We start from the raw sequence: 27,540 nt of genomic DNA, 5'->3' as shown, positions 1-27,540 counted from the left end.
ACAGGGGCTAGCCCTAAATTAGTCAGCAGGCTGCCTGTAGCATGAAAAGCCCACAGCCTGCTGCTGGTGTCTACATGGGCTCTCTGCCTGAGAATTCCAACAGCATTCATAATGAAAGTTACTCTTCACCATCCCTGGCTACTTCAAAATTCTTTCCGCAAGATCCCAAATCCTGTGGCCACAGGAAATCTAAAGCATCTACACAGCTTAACAGGTCCTCAGAAAATAGAAACACATGACCAGTCTCACCCAGCAAAGAAACACCCAAGCTAGTTTTTATGTAAGATATGCTCAGAAAGAGTGTTTAGAGGGGAATTAGAATGAACCAGACAGTCAGCTTCTGCTTGTCTGACACCACATTCCACCCCGAGTCTGAATGAACAATGCCACACACATCTCTTGGCATCCTACTTTACCATCCCCACCTCCTGCTCGTGCTAGGTCCCCTGCAGCACCTCCATGTTCTCAGCAGAACAACAGTGAAGGAGATGCCATGGTCCCAAGGACTATGGTGGGCAGACAGAGAGAGAGGGGACAGAGGAAAGGAAGGAAGCCACCCAGAGAACCAGGAGAACAATAGGAGGCACTTGCTTTGCTTCTATTGTAAACAAAAGAAGCAAAGCAAGGTGTTCTGAGATTTGAGAGTTAGTCTCTTGAATATTCTACACCAAGTTTGCTCAGCCACAGCACTGTTAACACTGAGTGCTGGATAATTCTTTCTTGTGCACTGATCATATAGCAAATGTCACTCTAAGATGTTCAGTAGTGTCCCTGGGATCTAGTCAGATATGCCAGTCACACTCCACAGCTGGGACAATCAAAAACATCTCCAAACAATGCCAACTGTCCTCTAGTGGACAAAATAACCCATGATTGAGAACTCAACTCCATGATCCTCAATGTTTTCTGTGGCAGAAAAACAGTATTAAGAAGAATAAACAGTGGGGAAGAACAACCCGGATTCCCACCTTCAATCTTGCCCCCTGCTCCAGAACAGGGTGACTTATCCAAAGTGACAGCCATAAGTACCTCCCTAAATCTTTCTCTGACCTCCTATCATTTAGAGTTTAAGCTTGAACACCCAGGATGACACAAAGAAAGAAACCAAGCTGTGTGTCCTGTGTCCTTGTCACTTGTGCTCCTCCCCAAGGCTCTGTGCCCCAGTCACTCACATTCCTCTTCATGCACTCTTCATTGCTTCAGCAGTAGCAGCTGTTTCCAGGGCACCTGCAGGTGCCAGGCACTGTTTTAAGCCCTTGAGAAGCGTCAGTGAACAAAGAGATCACTGCTCTTGTGGAAACATACAACAGCCATAAGCATAATAAAAAGCAGATTATGTGGGTTGTTATAAGGTGAGAAGTAGATCTGGCAAAGGGGAGGGGGAAAGCCTGGGGTAGTAAGAGGCAGAGTGGGCTTCAGTTTTACATGAGGCATCAGGACAGGTTCATCTGAGCAAAGTCCTGAAGAAGAGGGCAGTAGTCACGCAGATGCTGGGCAGAGCGTTACAGGAGAAGGGGCAGCCTGGGAGCGCAGAGATCACAGGTAGCAGTGGTAAGCAGAGCAGATGGGAGGGCAGAGGAGGAGGAGGAGGAGGAGGAGGAGGAAGAGGAAGGCATGAGGAGGGAGACATTGGTAGACCATCCTGAGGACTTTGATCCTTTGAGGAAAAGAATAATGCGATTTCGCTTGCGTAAATTTTGAATAATCCCTCTAACTGCTAGTCTGAGGATAATGTTTGAAGTAGGGACATGAGGTATAGAGCAACTACAGAAATCTATGGGAGAGATAGTGGCCCAGGCCAGCAATGGGGCCGCAGAAGTGGTGAAAAGTCTAAGGGGCATCTCCTATCCTGGGGAGTTTAGCCTCCTACTCTTGCTTAATGCTGCCTGCCCTAATAATACAAGATATCTCTGGATTCAGAGTTTAGAAAGTTCATTAGAGCCACAATTCAACAAGTATGTGTTGGAAGTTAAAGTAAATACACAAAAAAACTCCATTAAAATGCCTGAAATGGGGCAGCCCCGGTGGCTCAGCAGTTTAGCGCCACCTTCAGCCCAGGGTGGGATCTTGGAGACACAGGATCGAGTCCTATGTCAGGTTCCCCGTATGGAGCCTGCTTCTCCCTCTGCCTGTGTCTCTGCCTCTCTCTGTGTACGTGTCTCTCATGAATAAATAAATAAAATCTTTTTTAAAAAAAATGCCTGAAATATGCTTTTTAGAAGAGCTTATCCAGTTCCTAGGAATGTATCTGACACTTAGGAGAAGCTTAATAAATGTTTATTGAATGAGTACAGCTTATACTATGTGAATAATTACTATGTTCCTTTAGACATAATCATTTACAACTGGTAACTCCAAGTATTTATTACCATTGATGTAATTCATTTTGGTTGCCTTGCTGTAAGAATTATTTTTGGCTTTCTTGTTATTGATGTAAGTCATTTAAGCTTCATTATCTTATGCAGATCATAAATTTGTTTTCAAAACGATCTGACTCCGGGATCCCTTGGTGGCTCAGCGGTTGAGCATCTGCCTTCCTGGAGTCCTGGGATCGAGTCCCACATCAGGCTCCCTGCATGGAGCCTGCTTCTCCCTCTGTCTGTGTCTCCGCTTCTCTCTTGCTCTGTCACAAATAAATAAATAAAACCTTTAAAAAAAAGATCTGACTCCAAATGCAAGAAGTTTGAAGTAAGATAGAAATTAGAGCCCAAATCCTACAATTAGCTGGATGCCCATGACCTGACTTTATTATATTCATTCATAGGGTGAGAGTTCTGTGTGCTCACATCCAATGTCTCTACCAGCTTGCAAATTCCAGTATTTTTCACTGAAAAATATGTTGAGCATTCCACCATCCCATATATCTGAGATTCCTTAGAAATACCATATGATCTAATTCCTTGGGGTTAGTTGCACTGTGGTAGAAGATTTTGGATTTTGGACTCATGTAATACATACGATGGGGTCTGGAACAGCACCTTGAAATCAAATACTTCTGCAGTGATGTGTAAGAATATTCACACACATGAAGATAAACAGCCTCATGTAAGTTCAGGTCAAGTTTCACCATCAAATAAGTTATTAAAAATATTATGGGGGAAAAACCCCCAATTAAGTTAGACCCTTACCCTATACCATATACAAAAATTAACTCAAAATGAATCAAAGACCTAAACAGAAAAGCTAAAGCTATAAAATCTTTAGGGGAAAACTTCATAATACAGTATTTTTGCTAATGATTCTTTTGGATATGATACCAAAAGCACAGGTAACAAAAAAATAAATTGAGCTGCATCAAAATTAAAAACTTCTATGCACCACAAGAAAATCAACATAGTAAAAAGGCAACTTATGGAATGGAAAAAATATGTGCAAACCACAAATATGATAAGGAGTTAATATTCAGAATATATAAAGAACTCTTAAGATGTGGCAACAAAAAACCAAACAACCTGATTTTATTTTTTAAAGATCTGACAGAGAGAGAGAGAGAGAGAGAGAGAGAGAGCACAAATAGGGGGCGCAGTAAAGAGACAGGGAGAAGCAATGCAGGGCTCGATCATGATCTGAGCCATGACCTGGGACCTGGGATCATGACCTGAGCCAAAGGCAGATGCTTACCTGACTGAGCCACCCAGGCACCCCAAAAACAACCTGATTTTAAAATAGGCAAAGAATTTGAATAGAAATCTCTCCAAAGAAGATACACAAATGACCAACAGGCTTATGAAAAATGCTCAGTATCACTAATCTTAAGGGAAATGCCAATCAAAACCATAACATACCACTTCACACCTATTAGAATAGCTGCTGTTAAAAAAAAAGACTTGGCAAGGATGTGGAGAAAATGGAACCCTGTGCAATGCTGGTAGGAATATAAAATAGTGCAGCTGCTATGGAAAACAGTATGGCAGTTTCTCAAGAAAATTAAAAATAGAAATACCATATGATCAAATAATTCCACTTCTAGATATATATTCAAAGGAATTGAATGCAGGGTCTCAGAGAGATATTTGTACAGCCATGTTCACTGCAGCATTATTCACAATAGCCAAAAGGTAGAAGCAACTCAAGTATTCATCACAGATGAGTGGATAAATAAAATGTGGCATATACAACGGAATATTATTCAGCCTTAAAAAGGAAGGAAATTCTGGCATATACCATGACATGGATGAATCCTGAAGACATCATGCCAAGAGAAATAAGCCAGTCATAGAAGAGCAAATCCTGTATGACTTCAGTTATATGAGGTAACTGAAATAGGTAAATTCATAGAAACAGCAAGTAGAATGGTGGCTTCCAGGGGCCAGAAGAGTAGAAAGGAGAGTTATTGTGTAATGGGTATGAAGTTTCGGTTTGGGAAAATGAAAAATGTTCTGGAGATGATGGTCCTGATAATTGTACAATACGAATGGACTTAACTGATGCCACAGATACGCCCACTTAGAAATAGTTAAAATGGAGGACTTCTAGGGAAGATGGAAGAATAGGAAGATCCTAAGCTCACCTTGACCTACAGATACAACTAGATAATACCCACATCAGTCTAAGTGTCCCAGAAACAGGACCCAAAGACTGGCAGAACAAATTCTCTACAGCTAAATATAGATAAGGCCACATCGAAGAGGAGAGGAAGGGTGGAGAAGCAGTTGGGAGTTAAATGGACCCACAGGACTTTCCATGGGAGGGAGAGATGCTGAGGGGACAGAGAAGAGAAAAACAGACTCTCACACCAGGGAGCCCACTCAGGGAAGATGAATCTCTTTAACATTTGACTTTGAAAAGCAGAGGGGCTGAATTTTGTGAGTTCTTAAAATCAGTGAGGACTAAAACCTGGAACTTTAAAAATCAGCAGGTTCAGCTCTGCAAGAGCCAGGAGAGTGAAAGGAAACTAAGTCCCCACTCTTAGAGGGCACAACAAACAGCTCTGTGGAGATGCAGCATAAAGGAAGCAGTTTGAAAAATGCCTAGAGTATAGAAAAAGTAAATTTGTTTATTAATCTCAAAGCATGCTGAAGGGGCAGGGGTCATTGGGAGACGTCTCCAGGAACACAGGAGCTGGCAAGCACCATTTCTCTCCCCCACCCCTACACTAAACACACAGACCTGCAGGAACCAGCACAGTAGCACCAACACTCCTACCTAACTTGCTAATACTATGCCTCACCTTTGTGTCCCCTTGTGGACATGCCCCTTCTAGATAGCCCCCAGCTCCAGGTCCCTTCCACTGCAGACCTATGCAAACCTTGCTAACGATATGCATTCCACTCTCATGTTCTCCTGCAGTTCAGTGCTACTGCATCTCTGGCAAATGCCTGTTCTGACTCAACTCAAGCCCAAGTTGGACTAAGGCCCACTGACAATACAAGGGACCAAACACTGTCTACAACAAGCAAGCAGAATCACTGCAGAGGACTCGACTAAAGGCAAAAGTGGCTCGGCCACAACAGTAGGACACATACAACACACATAGGAGACAACCTTGAAGTACCAGGTTCTGGTGAATAGGGGACATTGCACTATAGGGCATTATAGGACCTCTTTTTTTTTTATAAGGCCACCACTTTCAAGAACAGGAGACATAGCTGACTTTCCTAACACAGAGAAACAGATACAGAAAGTTAGACAAAATGAGAAGATGGAGGAATGTGTCCCAAATGAAAGAACGGGAAAAAAAAATCACTGCAAAAGAGTTAAATTAAATGGAGATAAGTAATATGCCTGATAGAGAATTTAAAGTAAATGTCACAAAGATACTCACTGGACTTGAGAAAAGAATGGAGTACCTCAGTGAGACCCTTAAAGAGATATATATATATAAAAAAAAGAACCAATCAGAGATGAAGAACTCAATAATTGAAATTAAAAATACACTAGATAGAATAAGCAGTAGACTGGAGGAAGCAGAAGAATGATCACTGGCCTGGAAGACCGAGTAATGAAAAGCAATCAAGCTAAACTGGAGAGAGAAAAAATAAAAATTAAAAAAAATGAAAATAGGCTTAGGGAACTCAGTGACACCATCAAGTGTAATAATAACATTTACATTATATAGATTCCAGAAGGAAAGGAGAGACAAAAAGGGGGCAGAAAATTTATTTTAAGAAGTAATAGCTGAAAAAGTCCTAAATTTGAGGAAAGAAACAGAAATCCAGATCCAAGAGGCATGTAGAGCCCCGGACAAAATCAACTCAAGGAGGCCCACACCAAGACATCTAGTAATTAGAGTGGTGAAAAGTAGTGATAAAAAGGGAATTTTAAGAGCAGCAAGAGAAAAGAAAACAGTTACCTACAAGGGAAACCTCATAAAACTATAAACTAATTTTTCAGCAGAAACTTTGCAGGTCAGAAGAGAGTGGCATGTCAGAAGAGAGTAGCATGATACAAAGTGTTGAAGGAAAAAAACCTACAGCCGAGAATATTCTATCCAATAAACTATTCTTCAGAACAGAAGGAAAGATAAAGAGGGATGCCTGGGTGGCTCAGTGGTTGGACACCTGCCTTTGGCTCAGTGGAGTCCCAGGATCGAGTCCCACAGCAAGCTCCCTATAGGAATCTGCTTCTCCCTCTGCCTGTGTCTCTGCCTCTCTCCATGTGTCTCTCATGAATAAATAAAATATTTTTTAAAAAATATTTTATTATTTGTTTATTCATGAGAGACACGGGGGGCGGGGTGCAGAGACACAGTCAGAGGGAGAAGCAGGCTCCACGCAGGGAGCCCAATGCAGACCTTGATCCCAGGTCTCCAGGATCACATCCTGGGCTGAAGGCAGCACCAAACTACTGGGCCACCCGGGCTGCCCAAATAAATAAAATCTTTTAAAAGAATAGTTTCCCAGACAAATAAAACTTAAAGAAATTCATGACCACTAAACCAGACCTACAAAAAAAGTTAAAGGGAACTCTTTGAGGGGAAAAGAAAGACCATAAGTAGGAGTAAGAAAAATAAGAAACACAAAGCACAAAATAATAACTATATCTATAAAAATCAGTCAATGGATTCACAAAATTAAAAAAGGTAAAATATGAAACCATACACCTAAAACTTGGGGAGAGAAGAGGAGTAAAGAGTGGGTTTAAATTTAGATGAACATCAACTTAATATAGACTGCTCTATGCATAAGATTTTATATAAAACCTAATGGTAACCACAAATCAAAAACCAGTAATAGATATACAAAAAATAAAGAGAAAGGACTCTAAGTATATCATTAAAGAAAACCAACGAACTGTAAAAGAGAGCAAAAGAAAGGAACAGAGAAGAATTACAAAAACCACCATAAAACAAGTAACAAAATGGCAATAATTACATACTTATCAATAATAACTTTGAATGTAGATGAACTAAACACTAAAATCAAAAGGCATAAGATGACAGAATGGGTAAAAAAAAGCAAGAAACTTCTTTATACCTATAAGAGACTTGTTCCAAGCCTAAAGACACATACAGACTAAAAGTGAAGGGATAGAAAACCATTTATCATGCAAATAGAAATGAAGAGAAACCAGGGTAGCAAAGCTTATATTGGACAAAATAGACTTTAAAACAAAGGCTGTAACAAGAGAAGAAGGAGGACACTAGATAGTTATTAAGGAAACAATCCAATGAGAAGACATAACAACTGTAAATATTTCTGCACCCAACATGACATCACCTAAATACATAAAACAGCTAATAATAAACATCAAGGAAGCATCAATAGTTTACAATAACAGTATCAGACTTTAATGTCCCACTTACATCAATGATAGATCAAACAGAAAGTCAATAAGGAATCAGTGGCTTTTGAAAGACACATTGGACCAGATGGATCTAACAGATAATACTCAGAACATTCCATCCTAAGACAGCAGAACACATTCTTTTCAAATGCACATGGAACATCCTCTAGAATAGATCAACATTAGTCCACAAAACAAGTCTTAACAAACACAAAAAGATTGAAATCACACCATGCATCTTTTCTGACCACAACTCTATGAAACGAGAAATCAACCATAAGAAAAATATCTAGAAAGAACATAAATACATGGGGGTTAAATAACATGCTACTAAACAATTAACAAGTCAACCAAAACACCAACAGGAAATCAAAATCAAAACTTACATGGAGATGAATAAAAATGAAAACACAAATGATCCAAAACCTTTGGGATGCAGCAAAAGCTGTTCTAAGAGGGAAGTGTATAGCAATATAGAACTACCTCAAAAAAAAAAAAAAAAAAAAAAAAAACTCAAATACACAACTTAATCTTACATCTAAAGGACCTAGAAAAAGAACAATGAACCCTAAAACCAATAGAAGGAATAATATAGACTAAAGCAGAAATAAATGAAATAAAACAAAAATAATAATAATAAAACAAATCAGTGAAACCAGGAGCTGGTTCCTTGACTAAAGCAACAAAATTGAAAGTTTTTATCAGGTCTTCCCTCCTGCCCCTCACCACCACAACCACAAAAAAAGAGAGAGGATTCAAAATCAGAAATGAAAGAAGAGGGACACCTGGGTGGCTCAGTGGTTGAGGGTCTGCCTTTGGCTCAGGTCATGATCCCAGGGTCCTGAGATTGAGTCCTGTATCAGGCTCCCCACAGGGAGTCTGCTTTTCCCTCTGCCTGTGTCTCTGCCTCTCCCTGTGTCTTGAATAAATAAATAAAATCTTAAAAAAAGGAAGTGAAATAACAAATGACACCACAGAAATATAAAAAAAAAAAAAACCCTGGAAGAATATTATGATAAATTACATGCCAAAATAATTAGACAAATTGGACAACCTAGAAGAAATGGACAAATTCCTAGAAACATATAATGTCCCTAAACTGAATCATAAAGAAATAGAAAATTTGGGCAGATCTACTATGAGAAAGGAAATTGAATCAGTAATCAAAAAATTTCCATCAAAGGAAAGTCCAGGACCAGATGACTTCACATGCTAATCTACCAAACATATAAAGAATTAATACCTATTCTTCTCAAACTATTCAACCAAGTTTTTTTAAAAAATCATTCTATGAAGCCAGCATTACCTTAATACCAGAACCAGTAGCAACAACGAGACAAGAAAAAGAAATAAAAGGCATCCAAATTGGTAAGGAAGAAATAAACTTTCACTATTTGCAGATGACATGCTATAGAGAGAAAAACCCTAAAAATTCCACTGAAAGACTACTAAAGCTGATAAATGAATTCAGTAAGGCCACAAAGTACAAAATCAATATACAGAAACCCATTTCATTTCTGTACACTATTAATGAAGCAGCAGAAAGTGAAATTAAGAAAACAATCCTATTTACGATTGCACTAAAAGTAATAAAATATCTAGGAATACACTTAAGCAAGGAGGTGAATTAACTGTACTTTGAAACTATGAAACAAGAAAGAAATTAAAGATAATATAAACAAGTGGAAAAACATTCCACGCTCATTAATCAGAAGAATAGTTAAAATGTCCACACTACCCAAAGCAGCCTACAGATTTAATGTAATCCCTATAAAAAATACCAATAGCATGTTTCACAGAACTAGGACAAAAAATACTAAAATCTGTATGGAACCACTAAAGATCCTGAACAGCCAAGGCAATCTTGAAAAAGAACAAAATAGGTATTCTAATCCTAGATTTCAAGATACACTACAAAGCTGTAGTAATCAAAACAGTAACAGTAATGGCACAAAAATAGACACATGGATAAAAAGAAGAGAGAACCCAGAAATAAACCCATGATTATATGATCAATTTATTTGACAATGGAGGCAAGAATATGCAATGGGAAAGAGTCTCTTCAATAAATGCTGTTGGGAAAACTGGACAGCTACATGCAAAAGAATGAAACTGGACCACTTCCTTATATTGTACACAAAAATAAACTCAAAATGGATTAAGGACCTAAATGTGAGATCTAAAAGGCTAAAAATCCTAGAAGAGAACACAGGCAGTATTTTTCTGACATTGGCCATAGCAACATTTTTCTAGATATGTCTTTTAAGGCAAAGGAAACAAAAACAAAAACTATTGGGATTTCATCAAAATAAAAAGCTTCTGCACAGCAAAGGAAACAACCAACAAAACTAAAAGACAATCTAGTGGGTGGGAGAAGACATTTGCAAATGACATATCTGATAAAGGGTTAGCCAACAAAATACATTTTAAAAATGTATACAATTCAACGCCAAATAAACAAATAGTCCACTTAAAAATGTGCAGAAAACATCAATAGACATTTCTCTAAAGACAGAGATGGCCAACAGACACATGAAAAGATGCTCAAAATCACTCATCATCAGGGAAATACAAATCAAAACCACAATGAGGTATTACCTCATATCTGTCGTAGTCGTTAAAACAAAAACAAAAAACAAGTGTCGGGGAGAATGTGGAAGAAAGGGAAACTTCATGTGCTGTTAGTGGGAATGCAAACTGGGGCAGCCACTGTGGAAAAGAGTATGGAGGTTCCTCAAAAAATTAAAAATTGAACTACCACATGCTCTAGTAATTCCACTACTGGGTATTTATACGAAGAAAACAAAAACACCAATTCAAAAAGATATATGAAAAAAAAAGCTATATGGACCCCTGTGTTTGTTGCATTATTTAGAATAGCTAAATTATGGAAGCAGCCCAAGTGTCCAATGATAGATGAATGGATAAAGAAGAAGTGATATGTATATAATGTGGAATATTACTCAGCCATAAAAAAGAATGAAGTCTTGCCATTTGCAACAACATGAATGGAGCTAGAGAGTAAAACGCTAAGTGAAATAAGTCAAAGACAAATGCAGTATGATTTCACTCGTGTGGAATTTAAGAAACAAAGAAAAAATAATATAAACCAAAACCAGACTTAACTGTAGAGAACTAAAAAACAAAAAACAAAAACAAAACAAAAACAAAACAAAAAAAAACTGTAGAGAACTGATGGTTACCAGAGGGCAGGTGGGGGGGATGGGTGAAATACGTGAAGAAAATTAAGAGTACAATTACAACAAGCACTGAGTAATGCATAGAATTGTTGAATCACTATATTGTACCCATGAAACTAATGTAATGCTGTATGTTAACCATAATGGAATTACAATTTTAAAAATGGTTATAATGTTTATCACAATAAAAAAAAGTTTATTGTTCTCAAAAAAATTTTTTTGGAATTCCTAGTGTTTTGTCTTTCAGAACTGTAGATAAGAGATCCCGGACAAATTAGGTTGTTGGTTTATATTATCATGCATTGTTTGCAAAAAATTTGTTTGCAGATTCATCACTCAGCAAAAATCTATTGACACTCACAAAAGTGTAAAATTCATTGGTGTAAATGAAGTATTACTATTTCTTTGATTGAGGAATGATCCTCCTGGCTTATTTTTTTTAAGATTTTATTTTTATTTATCCATGAGAGACACAGAGCGAGAGAGAGAAAGAGAGAGAGAGAGGCAGACACAGGCAGAGGGAGAAGCAGGCTCCATGCAGGGAGCCTGACTCAGGACTCAATCCCGGGTCTCCAGGATCATGCCCTGGGCTGCAGGCGGCGCTAAGCTGCTGCGCCACCGGGGCTGCCCCCTCCTGGCTTATGAAGCCCATTTTGTTTAAGACTTGGGGAGGGGCCAGAAAGCCCCAAGCATCAGCTCCAGCTCTGCACATTTCCTAAGGATGTGAGCATGACCCACCTCCAAAGCTGCTTCACCTTCAATCCATAGTGGGGTTCATTGTTTTCACTAGAAATCAAAGGTCTAAATTAGCTCAAGCTCAACACTAAAAAGAAGTAAGACAACTGATTGATACTGTCTCTCTATATAATCAACTGCTTTTTTCCCCTGAGTTTAGTGTTTATCTTAATGTAAACACTGTTTCATTTCTCTTGATGTTTAGCAATTAATAGCAAATACATGTATATCTTAAGACTGTTTACACAAAACAACTTGGAAATGGCCATTTTGTAGATTTTCTGGAAGTCTACAAGAGTGGCAAGAGCAGTCCTCACAAGCAGCAGACTAAATATGTATGCTTTATAAATGGCCCAAATGCTAGTGAAGAGCAATTTCTAAATTTTCACTTTTATGTTTAAGAAACACGGAATATCGGTACTACTTATGGAAATTGGGACATGGCCATGATTAATTCTCTTGCTAAATTTGTTTAGAAAGCTGTTTGGCTGTTTGAGTAAAACGAGAAATCACTCTATTTCCACTGAAGCGAATTCAAGAGTCATTGTTACACAAAGAGTGAAAATGCTGAAGGAGGCTCATTTACATCAAGAAATTCTTACAAGTATAAAGCCACCTGTACAGGTCGATTCACGTTCAAATCAACAGCAAAAATGTTCTAACATTGCTGTGCTTGAATCTGCTCCTTTCCAGTGTATTTTGTTTCCATTTTTGAGGCTAAGAGGCCGAAGGTGGAGGAGAAAGCCAAGACTTCTCTTGGGGGGGGATGAGATGAGACAAAGTACACCCAAATGTCCTCTGTCCGCTCTTCTTCCTCCTGTTTCATCCTTTCCCCACACCCTTTCCTTTCCACTCCTGTTCCTTCATGCTGTTCCCCACATTCTAAGCAAATGCTCAGAGGACCAATGGTAAGGTATTGGCTAGTGAAGAAGCCGGATTAGAAATGGTTTACATTTCAATTACTTTTAATCCTCTCCTCATACCCTACATATTTTGATCCCTATCCTTGTGCTGGGTCCCTACCTCATGCTGGCCCCTCTCCTACCATCATGGAAACCAGAGGCCTGGGCAGCCAGCCTCTGAGACCACCACAGACAGGGCTACTCTGAGAACCTCTCCCCGTTCTGAGCTATGCAAAGGTGCTTCTGGACACAACAGCCTCCTTCCTGCCTCAGGGTGAGGATGTACTATGGCTGGGCAGAGGGCACAAGCACATCTAGGCTTCCCTGCTTGGCCCTGTCCACACAAACTGGAGGAACTTCAGCTGGACTTGGGGTTGTTACCAACACTTCAACCAGGCTTTCATTCTTCTGATACTATACATTTACCGTTTTCCCACTGAGAGCTAGAATAAACATCAACATTTCTTCGGAAGTTTGTTAGTACATAGTGGACTTCTGTTACTGTGTTGTCAAAAATGTGACAGGCAAGGGCACCGCTGATGGGGGTGGAGGAGAGGATACTACGTGGACAATTTTTTTTATTTCAATAGTTAGTGCCTTAGTGGGTAAAAATACATATATATAAACAAACAATGTATTAAAGCCATGATTTCACAGATATTACTGCTTATACTGAGAAGCAGCAAAAAAACAAAAAAAGCGAGGTAAAATCAAAGTAAGATATTAAGAAAATAAGAATATCGGTAGTGAGCAGTAATTGTAAAAATCAAGAGGGTGGGAAGAATATGGCTGCCATTTGAGGAATGGCACAAATTTTCAAGGCTCCCTTGGGCTCAAACTGCAGAAAGGTCTTCAAGATCCTTTAAAAAGCACAGTCCGTTACTCCCACAGAAATAGAGACTCTTGTCTCACTGGTCATCCATCTGTAGGTACATGCCAATCTCCATCCTGATAAACTAAGCCCAGGCACTACAGGCGGCATCTGGGAGGTGCAGGCATGCTTCCTGTATTCCATGCACCACCTATATCTGCTTTGACCTTGGCAAGGGCGTGTGTGCGTGTGTGTGTTGTCTGTTGAGACTGACACAAAATGCAGGGTGTCCCTGACCATCTTCCTCTGACTCTGCGGGACAGGAGTTGGCCATGTAAACAATATAAAGCCCTGGTTACCTGGATGCTCATTCTGCACTGGCTCCTGAACTCTCCTTTGAGAGCCCAAAGTTAGGGACTCACCATCAGATAGAAAAGTACAGCAGGGTAAATATGGTTTCTGTTCTGATACCCACTCTTAAATCTATACCCTAGTTATGTGATACAGTTTTTGGATGAGCTGGATAAAGTGATGCCAAAAAGGAATCATCACTTATGGTTGATGCTGCCCAATATCCAGCCAGTTTATGGCCAATAATCCCGCCCAGTAAGTTAACTCATCTGTTACCAAAGTATATGATTTGCTCTCAGTTTACCTTAAAACATACAGCAAGAAGTTTCATGATTCAAGGTCAAACATTTTTGGTTGCTTTAATAACTTGTTTTACCTAGATCTTCAGGATGCTTACTTGCTTCTATCTGCTTGAAATATCTTTCTGGATAAAGTTATACTGGTTCATCTCTGTAGCAAAGACCTTAAGAGCCTTGGCTGTCTCCTTGTTGATCACTGAGGTGGACACTACATTTTACAACTCGGAATGTTGACCCATGTGCCTGATGTTCCGAAATGCATCCAAACCAAGATTCTGAGCTTCCATAAGAAGACAACAATCCAATCTCCAGATTGGCTGACTTTTCATATTTAATAGATATTTAAGGAAGCTGGACTCTGGATATGTGTAGGAAGTATGATATTCCGCTCACTTCCCTAATGCTTAATTTTTAAGCAAGGTTTGGTTGACAACAACATTATTTAAGGAGGATGGCCTAAAGAATAGGTACTGTTCTTCTCTCAGTCTTCTGGAATCTACCTCAGCCTAGCACAGAGCTCTGAGCACCACCAGGCAATTTGGCCTTTGGAGGAACCTCTGTGGCTACATGGCCATCAGCTTGCATCAAGGGGCTTCAAGAAAAAGAATCTGATGAGTAATAGCTCTCTCCATGCATTTTGAGGACTTTTGATCTCATGTCAGAGTCCTCTCTAGGAAGATTTTCAGGTAATTTTTCTCCCATCTCAGCAGTGAGAGAAATTCACCTTCACCTGAGCAATGAGTAAGTTTTCATCTTATGGATGGCATGACTCATGGTACTGAGCACCCCTCTCTCAGAGCTGGCTGCAGGAGCCATGAGCAAGATCTGGGGCCTCTTCCATTATTTAGTGTACGAACACTGCCTGTGACTTATCTTTTCTGTTCATATTTCCACTTTAAACTCTCTCAAGCCCAAATTCTTTATCCGTAAAAATGAGACTATAAGCCTATCATGAGAATTTAAAAAGATGTATACAAACTCCTTGTATTCCCTAGTACACATACTCAGTATACTGTACTAATAGCTAATATTTGTTGAGTGCTGACTGTACCATGACTTACTCTAAGCACTCTGTAAGTGTATTTAAGCCTCATACGACTCTATGAGGTTGTTGCTAGTGACATTCCCATTTTATAGATGAGGAAACTGAGGCCCACAGGTTTTTTAAAAAAAATCGACTCAAATCTATACAGGTGAAATCTGGATTTGAACCCAGGTCCCCAACTCTGATCCCACTACCATGGGCTACTACTTTAAAGCCATTTTTTGGTCTTGTTTTTCCCATCAATTATTTACTTATTTTTGGAAGCTAGGTGCAGTCTCATTTGGGGTCACCAATTTATCCAGAATTTCTGTTTTATAACTCAAAGTCCCATTTCCCAAGATACCACTCAGTAGTTTTCCATTATCTCCTTGATCTTTGTAGCAGGAATATCACTAATACATGCAGATACCTTCATGCAAATGAGGATGACGGGGTATCCATTTATTTTTAATACACTTTCGATTTTCTTTCTATCTATTTATGTAAACTGCCTTAAGTCCTTTCTGGAATAAGATGGGGTACAGAGAAACCAATATAAATACAGAACTTCATATTGTGCTTATCTCTTAAAGTTATGGGTATTAATACATATATTACCTTTATATCCTTGTTCTGTCTCCCTGAGATCAATTTTGGTTATTGGTTTGAAATCAGTGTCCCATAATCGAATACACCCATCTCGTCCACCAGTGGCAAAGCCTTCTTCACAAGCATACATGCTAAAAATTCCAGCCTGTTGAGTAAGCCAGATAATACTGCAATGATTCTGAATAGCCATTATAGTTGGTATTGACAATTTTAAAAAAGAGCAAAAACAAAACAAAAAAGTTTTAAATCTCTTGTTCTCTATTGAAATCCTGACAATAGACCAGGTAACCATTTATAATATCCTTCATTTTGTCTACATTAAAAATTGATCATAATTACTACCAAAGCAAATTAGTTCAAATGCTCCTTTAAACCATTACTGAACTGATGGCAAATTGAAAACAATTCACTAATTCCTTGGTTAAAGTAGATATAAAGATCAAACTGTTTATGTGACACCTGATCTTTATAAAGAAAAGGCAACAATGGAGGTGTTTCATATAAATTGCCATTCAAAATAATCAAACAAAGATATGCCAGCTAGGAACATAAACACTTTCACTGGTAAGCAGGTGCCCAAAATGCATCTCAGTGAGCTTAAGAAGGCATCGCCTGATCCTAACTGAAGACAAATTACATTTGTGTCAGTTTGTTAAGCATTATATAAAGATGATTTTTTTTCACATCTGAAATAGTTACATAACTTAAAGATGCTTTTCCACAGGAAAATATTTACCTGGTATATTGAAAATTGTTACAAGTATATACTGTTCACATAAGATCCAGTGTGAAGAGAAATTAGGTCATTAAGGCAGCTGCTTTTATGCATGAAGACAACTATGGACCTCTGGATTGTTTATAAAACTGTTTAATAATTAGTGAAGCCAAGAAAACTGGTTCAACATACAAGACAATGAAAGGTATTTTGCTAAGATGCACTTCAATTTTTCTTTATATTACAAGTAATAGGGGGCCAATGTGGAGGCAATAAGCTATAGGTCTGGGGAGTTTCTAAAAATTTTTTACCCAATCTTCATTTACTACAATAGGCTTCAGCTTTCACATCTCCCCATTCTTCTGGGCATTTCTATCTTATCATCTATAGATACAGCAATGTAACCATTATCCTATGTTTCAAAAGAAAGCAGAATGGTCAGAAATAAAGTTTGCTCTTGTTATTACAGAGCAGACCATCAAAAGAGAGAATTTTATCAACAGTTCCTGTTTGTGTCTTAAGAGCTTATAATTGGGATATGGAGGTGATCCTCACTCCTTCAGAGTGAGGACAATCTACCCCTACCAGCCAATGTAGAAACAACAGCTATCCACATTCTTGCTATTCAATGCACGGGCCACAGGCTAGCAGCAGTGGCATCATCCCAGACTGAGACAGAATCTGCATTTTAACAAGATCCCCAGGAGATTCATAGGTACCTTAAAGTTTGAGAAGTATTAATCTATAAGATGAAAAGGATGATGAAATAGTTCTATTCTTCTAGATGTTAGTGAATAATAACACTAAGCAACTCAATCAATAATTGAGGTGAAGGCTAAATTATTACATTTTTGAAATATTTCTTTTAGGTGAACAGAATTAATTTGGGAAAGCTTTTATGAATGTTTTGAGAGTGTTCAGCAGAGTCTGCTGATTCTAAAGTAACAGGAGAAGAAACACATATTTGTGATGTCAACTTATTTCATAAACGACCACCAAATTTCCACATGGATACACTCACACTATGTGCTCCTTGGATAGTGCGGACTAAATTGAGCCCTTTCCAGACGTAGATGTCTCCATTTAAAGCACCAGAATAGGTGATGTCTTCTTTGGCACATGCAAGGCAAAGGATGGTCTGAAGATCCCCTGTTTTGCCAAATATCCCTCTTTTTGCAGTCAGGGCATTTCCACAGAGCATCCAAAACTGGAAAGCAATAAGATGAACAGATCCAAAAATAATGTACTCATTCTGATGCATCACATTATTGGTATTTGCTTCTATTTCAGTGCATTCTATATCATTGGCTATAGCCAAACGAGGCACACATAACTTGTTCTACTGCAACCTACAGAATTGCAAAAACCTTTTAGCCAACTACTAGCAGCATAAGAAAAACTTTTAATGGCATTTTTTAAACTTTCAAAGTAACAAAATTCCCAAAATTTGCTAAGTGTTTAATGGTCATTAAACACAAAACATCAGTGTTCTCAGAGTTGGAATAAAATGGAAGAATCATCAGGCCTTTAATTTTTAGTCAAATTACAGAGGCAGTATAGGTTCACAGTGAAGAAATTTTGAAATTCAGAAAATATAAAAAGGAAAATGGAGGTATCTAGAATGTCCCGTTTAACATGTTGATGTATCTTCTAGACATTTTTGGGTGTATATATATATATATGTATGTATTTGGAAATAATGTCTAACTAAAAATGTGATAAAAATCTTCACTGTAGAAATGTTACTCAAAAAGTTTTCTAAATATGAGTTATCTTTCTATATAACTGAATAACTGATTAAGCTTTTCAGTTTTCATTGCATAATTTATCATGTGGAAGACCATCAAGCATAAAGCTTGAGCTACTATAGAAAGCAACAGCAAAACTTCCATGGTTATACAGCAATTAAGTATTTTGCTTTGACATGGTTTTTTAAATTTATGAACTGATATAACTTTCCTGCCATGTATATAGCCCTTTAGTTTATAAAGACTCCTTACGTTTATTTGATATTCATAATACCCCTGAGCACAGGCTAATGCAACTATTCCTATCATCCCCATTTGGAAGTGAGGGAAAAGTGAAGCCGACATGGTCTGCTGAAGGTGAGGGCTTAATGGGTGTTCTACATGAAAAAAATTTAAATCTTGATCTTTGCCTTGAGAACTTTAAATCTAATGAAGATACAATTAAAGCAAGAGACAATTTCAAGGTAGTGTATTCAGATTACATACAAGTGGCAAGAAAATTCAAAAATAGAGAACTGTGTTGAATTCTTTGGAAAGAACAAGGCTAGGATTTGGATCAGTGGAAGAAGAAGTTGCACAGGAGATCAAAAGAATAGGATTAGGCAAATCCAGGTAACAAGAAAAGTGTGAGGAAAAATCACTGACAAGCCAAATATTCTGTGCTTGTGGGAGAGGAAAAATGGCTGCCTCTTAAAATATTGAGGGAAGCAGTTCTGGGATGGTTGTACCACCCAGGAGGTCTGGGACTCTGGCAGCAATGGAGGAGGTGGTCCTTAGGGAGGAGGAGAGGCAGGTGTGCCACTACAGGATTCTTCTCTAATTAAGGAGGAAAGTGTCAACTCTAGTGATTTGTTTCTTTGGGTATTTATTACCTTTATGGAAAGTACACATGGAAGGAACAAAAGATCTGGGGACAAGATAATTAAGTATACGCTTTCAGAAAACATCTCCTATTTAAGTATTACCCTTGAACCTGAACAAACTACCAGGTATAAACACTTACTAGAAGTAGAAACATGCCAAAAACCAAAGAAGGTAGACATTTACTTTTTTCACCATGTCTCCGCTATGGGAAGATTAAAAGGAGAGTAATAATTTTGTAATCATTATCCCTAAAGAAGAGTAGTTATTTTGTAGTTATTATTTAACTTAGAATGTGCACCTCTGATCTGAGTTACTGAAATTTTAACAATTTTAATTTAAATTTTAGGTAGTTAACATACAGTGCAATATTGGTTTCTGAAGTAACATTCAGTGACTCATCATTAACATACAACGCCGAGTTATGGAAATATTCCTAACGGACAACCACAAAACATAGACCATTATCCTCAGACACAAAGGTTGTTCTGATTAATCACCCAGTAGGATAGAACAGTGCCAACATGAAACATTCCAAATAATCAAATGACTCTCTAAAAAGGCATATATAGATGTAATGCCTGGATAAGCAACTTTTTGTAGAAACGGCAAATTTCTGAATTATTTCTTGAGAAGGATTTCCTATTTGAAAAACAGTGACAATTTAAGGTAGCAACACATCAGTAAATCCACATCAAATGAACAGACATTGTTTATCTTCCCCAATCTCCATCCCCAGATTGGAATGCTAAATTTGTTAGAACTGGCAAGTACCTTGGAGTTCATCTGGCTCTAGATAAACTCCAATGTCCCTTCTGCTACTGTTTTTAAGCATTCATTTCAGATAATTGAAATTTACCTATCTGCCAAACACTGAGAATTTGTAAAACCAGAAAGGTTTTCACCCTAGCTGCAAAAATTTCACGTAAAAAAATATTTTCTTGGAGTGCATCAAAGATTTTTGCATTCAACTTGTCACTGGAATCATTCATTTGCTGTCAGGTAGGATTGGGGGGAAAGGTGGGGATCTTCAAATTGGTTCTAGAAAATACAGATAGTGAAAGTATTTGCTAAAGCCTGCTAAAACTTGTTGTGGGTTCTTTCTAAACAAAATTGATAAAGATGGCTAGATGGGCATTTGCAGACTATTGCATTTGAGCTAAAAAATATTCAGTTTTGCTTAGAAAAAAATGTCTGCTAAAAAATAACAAATTTAATGGGATAAACAGCTCTTACTGTTTTTTTTTTTTAAGATTTTATTTATTCATGAGAGACACACAGAGAGAGAGAGAGAGAGAGGCAGAGACACAGGCAGAGAGAGAAGCAGTCTCCATGCAGGGAACCCAATGTGGGACTCGATCCCGGGTCTCCAGGATCACTCCCTGGGCTGAAGGGAGGCACTCAGCTACTGAGCCACCCAGGCGTTCCACTCTTGGTGTTTTTAAGTGAAGTTCCAGGGTTTTGTGTATCTCTGTTTTTAGAATTAACGGATTAAAAGAGTTAACCAAGAATGGAAATAAATAGAGAAGAAGCTGGAGAATAATTCATGAATTAAGCAGCTAATCTATTATTTTTAATAATCTGTTTTTGGGAGTAAAGTCAGGCCAAGATAGATCATTGAAGAAATAATTTCCAAGTGGGACGAGTTCTACACAGAGAGCTAGAGACTGAGTTTAAATCTTCTCTGCCATCATTTTTGTGATCCCAGGAGAAGAGGAAAAAATTAACATTATTGTGCCCTCACTGGCTCCATACATTGTTTAATGTAATTCTTTATAAATTCAGAAGGTAGTGATCCACAACCCTCTGGTTTTGTTTTGTTTTGTTTTGTTTTGTTTTGTTTTGAGAGAAATTCAGCATCCAGGAGATTAAATAGCTTTCCCAGAGTCAAGTAGGAGATAACAATGAGGATTCAAAGTCAAATAACCTCCTATGTCTTGACTTTCTCACTGTAAGATATGTGGGTGGATGATGGCTCTGGGGTCAGAACCCCAGACTTCTAGAGAGCCACCAAAGCCTAATGGAAATGAGGCTTATGATCTTATGATCTCACAAACTGTTCAATTGTGGGTAAAAGAACAGTTCAGTGCCTTTGCCATTTGTTAGATTGCAGATACATACACCTTTGATTAATAAATGTTTGCAGATACATACACCGTTGATTAATAAAAACTGTAAAGGGAGTTATTTATCAGTTATTTTCTGGCTAAAATTTTTTGAAATACTGGTTTCCTAGGAAAGTTAGGAAAGAGGATCTTTAGTGATGAAAACGTTGATAATCTTTGAACATATGATGGGCTAAGGACCTTTCTGCTCCCTAGTCCCATGATTCTACGGGTGACCAATGCCTACCCATTATAACTCCTGACTAAAGGGCAACGCCTCCCCTCTTCTGGTTCTGCTGCCTTCCAAGCTCTCCCTACCAAACACTCATCTTCCCAACAAGGCTCAGATACAATACCATTCCCTTCTTGGAACACCTAAAATTCCTCTAACCAGTTGGGATCTCCCCTTTATCGCTAGAGCATTTTGGGTTTGCCTCTCTTTCAGAATGTTCTGTTTTAATGTTTTAATTGCTATACATCAAGCAAATTGAGAGTAGGGTCAAGTTTTTAGTCTTTCACATGGTAGAAATGCAATTAATGTTTATCAAATTTAATGAGTCTTTCAGGTGGCCCATATAAGCCAATGTAGGACCCTCCAACTGCTACTTAAGCAAAAAGTGCCTGTATTTGAGCAAACACATTCTCAGGTTTCTGCACAAGGATAACAAAATGTTAATGAAATCCTAAGGTATTGGTAGGACACTTGACACCTTTGAATAATAGAACCTATAGGCTTATCTTTTTGTCTTCTGTTTTTTCATTACTTTTTTCTTATTTTGGAAATACATGTTATTGTAAGATAATTTTTAAAATAAAGAAAAAAATTAATCATCAACTCACTACCCAGGGTTAACTGTGTAACATTTTGGGATCTCTTTTCAATTTATTTCCTACATGAAAATATACTTTACTTCTAAAGTAAAAAGAAAAATGATCAAAGCAACAAATTTACCCCAACCAGTAGACTGTAAATGAATCTTGCATATTTCCTAATAACATCAAATAATCATCTAAATCATAACTTGTAATGGTTGCACAGCATTTCTTCCTATGGATATACTATATTTTATTTAACCACCTGAGGTCAGGTGGCTTCATGTCTTCTTTTGTCTAGTTTTATTTGCTATTGGTAAGTTATTCAACAATGAACCCATCCTAGGTTCATACTCCAAACAATTTCCTTGAGATAAATTCCAAGATATGCAATTATTGGCTGTGCTCTCTTTGGCACCACACATACTAACACTGAAAAGAAATTACTGGCTCAAAGGATATTAACATTTCTAAAGCTATTGATAGATATTACCAAATTTCTGAAATGAAAGACCAGGAACACTCATTTCTGGTACTCATTTACCTGTCCACCAGCAAGGTTTTAGAGTGTCCATTCACTAAATTTTGGCAAAAGTACATTTTAATGGATTAAAAATAAAAACATTGTTATTTTAAAATTTCTACTCCTGGTTTATGAGATTTAGACTTTCATATATCTATTAGATGACAATGTTTCTATTTTTGTCAATTGCACATGTCCTTTGTCCATTTTACAGGTTTGTCAGAGGTCTTGACATTTCAAGGACAAACCAAAATTCTATCTAACATGCTTGTGGCTTACACTTTGCTTGTTTTTTGGTTTGCCTCCTTTGTTTCTTCGGGGTGAGGGTCAGGTAGACAGAATGTTTTAATGTTTATATAATTGAATCTATAATAGTTATTCTTTATGGTTTCTTACTTTGCTTTTACACTCAGAAAGGCCTTTCACACACTTAGGAGCAGTTAAACATTTACTTAGATATTCTTCTTGTTATTTTATAGTTTTTTAAACATTTAACTCTTTGATTCATAAAGACTTTATTCTAGTGTAGGGTATGAAATAATAATATACAACTTTTTCCCCAAAATAGATAACAAACTGTCCTAGGGCCCTCTGGTGTAGATACTATTCTTATATTCTAAATTTTTATATCTTTTAAAGTCTGTTTCTCAGCCTTGTTTTGTTATTTATCCTTATCCCAATCTGATATATTTTAATTATTTTAATTTCATAATATGTTTTAGTAAATAGTAATATAGTTTCCTCTTCACTATCCTTTTTTTTTTTTAATCCAAGTTCTTGGTTATTCTCATTTTTTTATCTTTCCAGACTAACTTAGAATAAATGAAAAAGAATTGTCATGGGTAGCCCAGGTGGCTCAGCGGTTTAGCGCCACCTTCCGCCCAGGGCCTGATCCTGGGGACCCGGGATTGAGTCCCATGTCGGGCTCCCTGTATGAAGCCTGCTTTTCCCTCTGCCTGTGTCTCTGCCTCTCTCTCTCTCTCTCTCTCTCTCTCTCTCATGAATAAATAAAATCTTTAAAAAGAAAAGTCATATGACAATAACAAAACTTCTGGAGATGTTATTTGACCTTGTACTGAATATAATTGAAATGATATTCCTTGTAATTTTTAGACATCATGTCCAGAACCAAGGTTATCTCTCCACTTGCTCATGTCTCCCTTTATATTCCTCTGTAAAGGTTTGTAATATTCTTTAACTAAGTCTTGCATACCTCATTATATTTATTTCTGAGCATCTCATCATCTATTCTTTTCTAACCATGAAGTAGGAACAGTGGGGAGGATCATAGAAAGCTAGACTCGAAGAAGAACAAAAGAACTGGGAAACAGGAGGATTTGGTTGGGGGAATAATATAGATACCCACTCCATTTAGACAAAAACTCAGTATTTTTTTACACCTGCAGAGATCTCCACTTGCTGGAGTCAATCAAGTAATCCTTACACTCTTTCAGTTATGAACTTTAACCTCAATTAGCTACAAACCTGTAGAGAGAAGATCCTGGGGTATATCCCAGGGCCCAGCAGAAATTTTTGCTATATTGGAGCAAAGAAAGTTAATGATGTTGACTTTGCTACCTGTTTAACAAAATGGAATGAAGCAAATAGCCAAAGGTAGATCCTGGGCCACCTGTGATAATTCAGTCTGTGTAGTCTAGGGGAAGACAGAGGCATTTAAAAACCAATGACCTAGGTAGGTTTGTACTATGGATCCCTTTATTTCTATATCCAACCCAACATGGCACCTTCCTTCTAAAAGAATGTATCAACACGACCAAGTTTTGGTATGCAGTATGTGTAAAACATTCATCAAAATATAAGAATTTAATTCACAGTATTAAAATCAGAACTGTTTTAAAACTTGCAATCCTAGAAGTACTATGAGTATTTAGTTTAGCATTTATTTAACAAAGTTTTCTTTTCAGCTGCCTGCTGGGACTCCACTTGATGGTCCTTTCATAGTAGTTCTGAAAGAGCCCCATCAGCTGATGTCAGCTTGCTTCAAGATTAAAGAAACAGGTAAAACAGCTCCAAATTTAAGATACACAAATAAAACTGAGCCACTTCTCAACATCAAATTATGTACATAAGCACGTTAAATTCTTCTCATTCAAGGTATCAAAAAAATGTTTTTTAAAAAACTACTTTACCTTTATATGTTTTACTCCACAGCTAACCACTCTGTTTGGCTGATATGGATCCCAGGAAATATCAAAAATCTGTTTAAAACAATTAAAAATTGCTATGTTGGTCATTTAGGCATTTTTGCCTTCTTTCAGGTATCAGTTCAACTGCCAAGACTCTATCCTAACACTTAGAACACAATGTTACCTACGTAGACTGAACAATGGGGGCATTTGGCTTGGCAATGGATCAGGAGTTGCTAACACACGTTTTGTTGCATCATATCTACTTACCTTAGGCCTGAATAAAGAAATAATAATTAACCACCATCATTGAAACAAGCTGGTGTCATATTTTAACTTGGTCCACCCAGGGTAAACAAATTGTAATGATTTAGAATAATTTTTTATCAAATTTTCTATACCTCTCCATAATGATAACAAAATGCCTTTGAGATAGCTTTGCAATAAAAATAAAAAGAATTATGAAGTGTTTAAGCAGGAAAATGTTTAATAGTCAACTGCAATTCAATGTGGCTGATACTTTCTCATAATCATAGAAGTTAACATTCATAAACATAAGGCAGAGGCATTTATTTGGCACCTAACTTAGCCCACCTGAAATAGTCCTTTAGCGTAGCATTTTAATCTGACTCAAAATACTATTATATTTTCAGTTTTCCAAGGAACTGAAAACATATCCACTAAAACTATTTATCATTCTTTAAGAAAAGCTACCAGACAGTTTGCAGGCAGTTTTCCATTTTGGGAACGAGGAAGAGAAGAACCGGTCAACCTTGAGGGTCAGATCATCTGTGGCAATTGTTCAAAGTGCATATTTTACCAGCCCAGCTGAAAGATTTTGATTTAGTGGGTATGAAATTGGGTCCAAGCAGCTGCATTCTTAAACAGACCCCAAGAGATTCTTATGCAGTCAGTCCATGGACCACATTCTGTGAAGCTCTAATAGAGAGAAGGAATAATTGTCAGGGCTGGAGTCTAAATCAGAGAAAGAGCTTAGGCTGCTAATTTCTCATCACATAGGAAGGAGAAATATGGACCAATCATCAGAGAGAAAAGGAGGACCTATAACCTTCAGTTAGGTAGACAGGAACAATTATAGACCACAGAAAGAGCACTGAAGAAAGAGCACTTGGTCCAAGTACCAAGTTCCAATGAGACTCGGAGCCTATTTTAGCTAGGCAATCTCAGGCTAGTTTTAGCATCTATAAAATAACCCCTCAGTTCTGAGATCAATTAAGATAATGTATGTACAATCATTTTATAGGCTATAAAGCACTCATTACACAAATGAGTGCTAGAGATTAAGTATTTTAGCCACTAAAATAATCTTGAAGATAATCATTTGCCCATAAGGAGCCAGTAATAATTCATATTGGCACCAGTAATAATGAACAAAACTGTGTGATACAAATTATGGGGTCTTGGAGAACAGTGTTCTAAAAGAACAGTATTTCATTAAAACATTCTAGGCTCTCAAAATGATAGAGTTTGCACTAGAGTAGCATTATACTTTTCACAATTTACTTCTAAATGGAAGGTGTAAAATACATGAGCAAAACAGTAAGAAATTCACATATTGATATAGTCTAATCCAACTTACTTTATAAGATATGATGGGATTATCATAAGCAGAAACATATCCAAAATGTGAGCACCACAAATATTTTCAACCTGTTCATTAAGTACGAAGTTAATACCAATTAACTACCAATAAGTTAATAACCTGCAAGTAGAGCTTAATTAAGGATCACTACACTGAAAAGTCTCCATAGAGAATTCTTACAAGTGGCCAGGGGTAGAAACCATTGGGACCAGGAGGGTGCTGGGCCTCTTCCAACACCAAAGTTCCACTGCTGGTCATTCCTGGACTTTCTGAGAACTTGATCCTTGAGTACAATTTGCCCAAATGTGTAGCAACAACTATGGAGTCACCTTAAAATCATGATTCTCCATCAGTAGATGAAAAAAATTTTAGAGTTCCCATAAAGGAAGAGACTGTGAATATCTAATTCAGGCCTCGTTCTGCATGAACACTTACACTGAGGGGAAATATAAAGCTAGCCATCAGTGTAAGATAGTCATGCAAATTCACTTTTTTTGAAATTAGAAAATTAATAAAGTGGTCAAATTATTTAAATTATGCAAGATAATACATGGAGAAATACATTTATGATCTGCCTCATAACCTCTCTTGCCTGCTGTGACTATATGGAATTATTTCTGATCACATGGACTCCATTATGATAAGCAGGCCACAGTTTAATGAACTGTCATTATATTCATTTAAAGTTAAAATGTATACACTTGTAAACACATTTTGTGAATATTTTCTAACTACTTCCATTTCTAAATGAATATATCTAAACTTTACATACAATTTCAAATTCAACCCTATTTTGATTCTATGAAGATGCTAAATGCCAGTATCAAAAACTTGTATTGCCTATGAAAAGTAGTAAAAATTTAAAGAAAGCAACCGATCAGCAGAAGAGATCATGCTGACATAATTATTGATCATGAATTGATTTTTTTAAAGTCAGTTTTTAGGTTGAACATGTAGGAAAAAATCTTATCATGGAAAATTTACTTTTAAAAACAGTACAACTCTGGAAGCTACTGCATAATTCCCTCACAGTTATGGAAACTGCATGGATCCATCCAACAAGCTCCTCTTACCCGGTCAGAGTGGCCAGTGGCGGAGGCCAGAAGTTTTCCCTTCCTCCAGTCCCAAATGCAGACTGTGTTTTTGGCATCCAATCCCACAGAGGCCAAACGCTAAGAATAAGAACAACAATTTAATAGCTGAAACAGATGGGCACATTTCTTATTATCCATGACTTCTTTCAACAAATGGTCACTGACTACCCCACCCAGGGCCAGAAACTGAACATAGGGAAAAAAATTATTTCTCAAAATCCATCTTAAGTCCACAACTAACGATATCAGAGATGACTTCTATTAGCATATACTGA

At 37.5% G+C, this 27,540-nt stretch overlaps 1 protein-coding gene across 8 annotated transcripts in view; it reads right to left on the bottom strand.

The window, feature by feature from the left end:
* EML6 (EMAP like 6) overlaps nt 1–27,540 on the bottom strand; it is a 270,058-nt gene that overhangs the window by 128,110 nt on the left and 114,408 nt on the right. For all 8 annotated transcript variants that reach the window (XR_012003469.1, XR_012003468.1, XR_012003467.1 and 5 more), the window contains exons 4-7: nt 27,245–27,343; nt 24,572–24,640; nt 17,393–17,578; nt 15,666–15,801 (exon numbers count right to left, since the gene is read on the bottom strand). Coding sequence is in view for 5 of the 8 variants with exons in the window: in XM_072768387.1 (XP_072624488.1) it covers nt 15,666–15,801; nt 17,393–17,578; nt 24,572–24,640; nt 27,245–27,343 (490 nt within the window). In the remaining 3 variants the exon portion in view is untranslated. The remainder of the gene's footprint in view (nt 1–15,665; nt 15,802–17,392; nt 17,579–24,571; nt 24,641–27,244; nt 27,344–27,540) is intronic.

The sequence above is a fragment of the Canis lupus genome, chromosome 11 (genome assembly GCF_048164855.1).
Source record: "Canis lupus baileyi chromosome 11, mCanLup2.hap1, whole genome shotgun sequence".
Taxonomy (NCBI): domain Eukaryota; kingdom Metazoa; phylum Chordata; class Mammalia; order Carnivora; family Canidae; genus Canis; species Canis lupus.
This window is presented reverse-complemented; position numbering and strand designations above follow the sequence as displayed.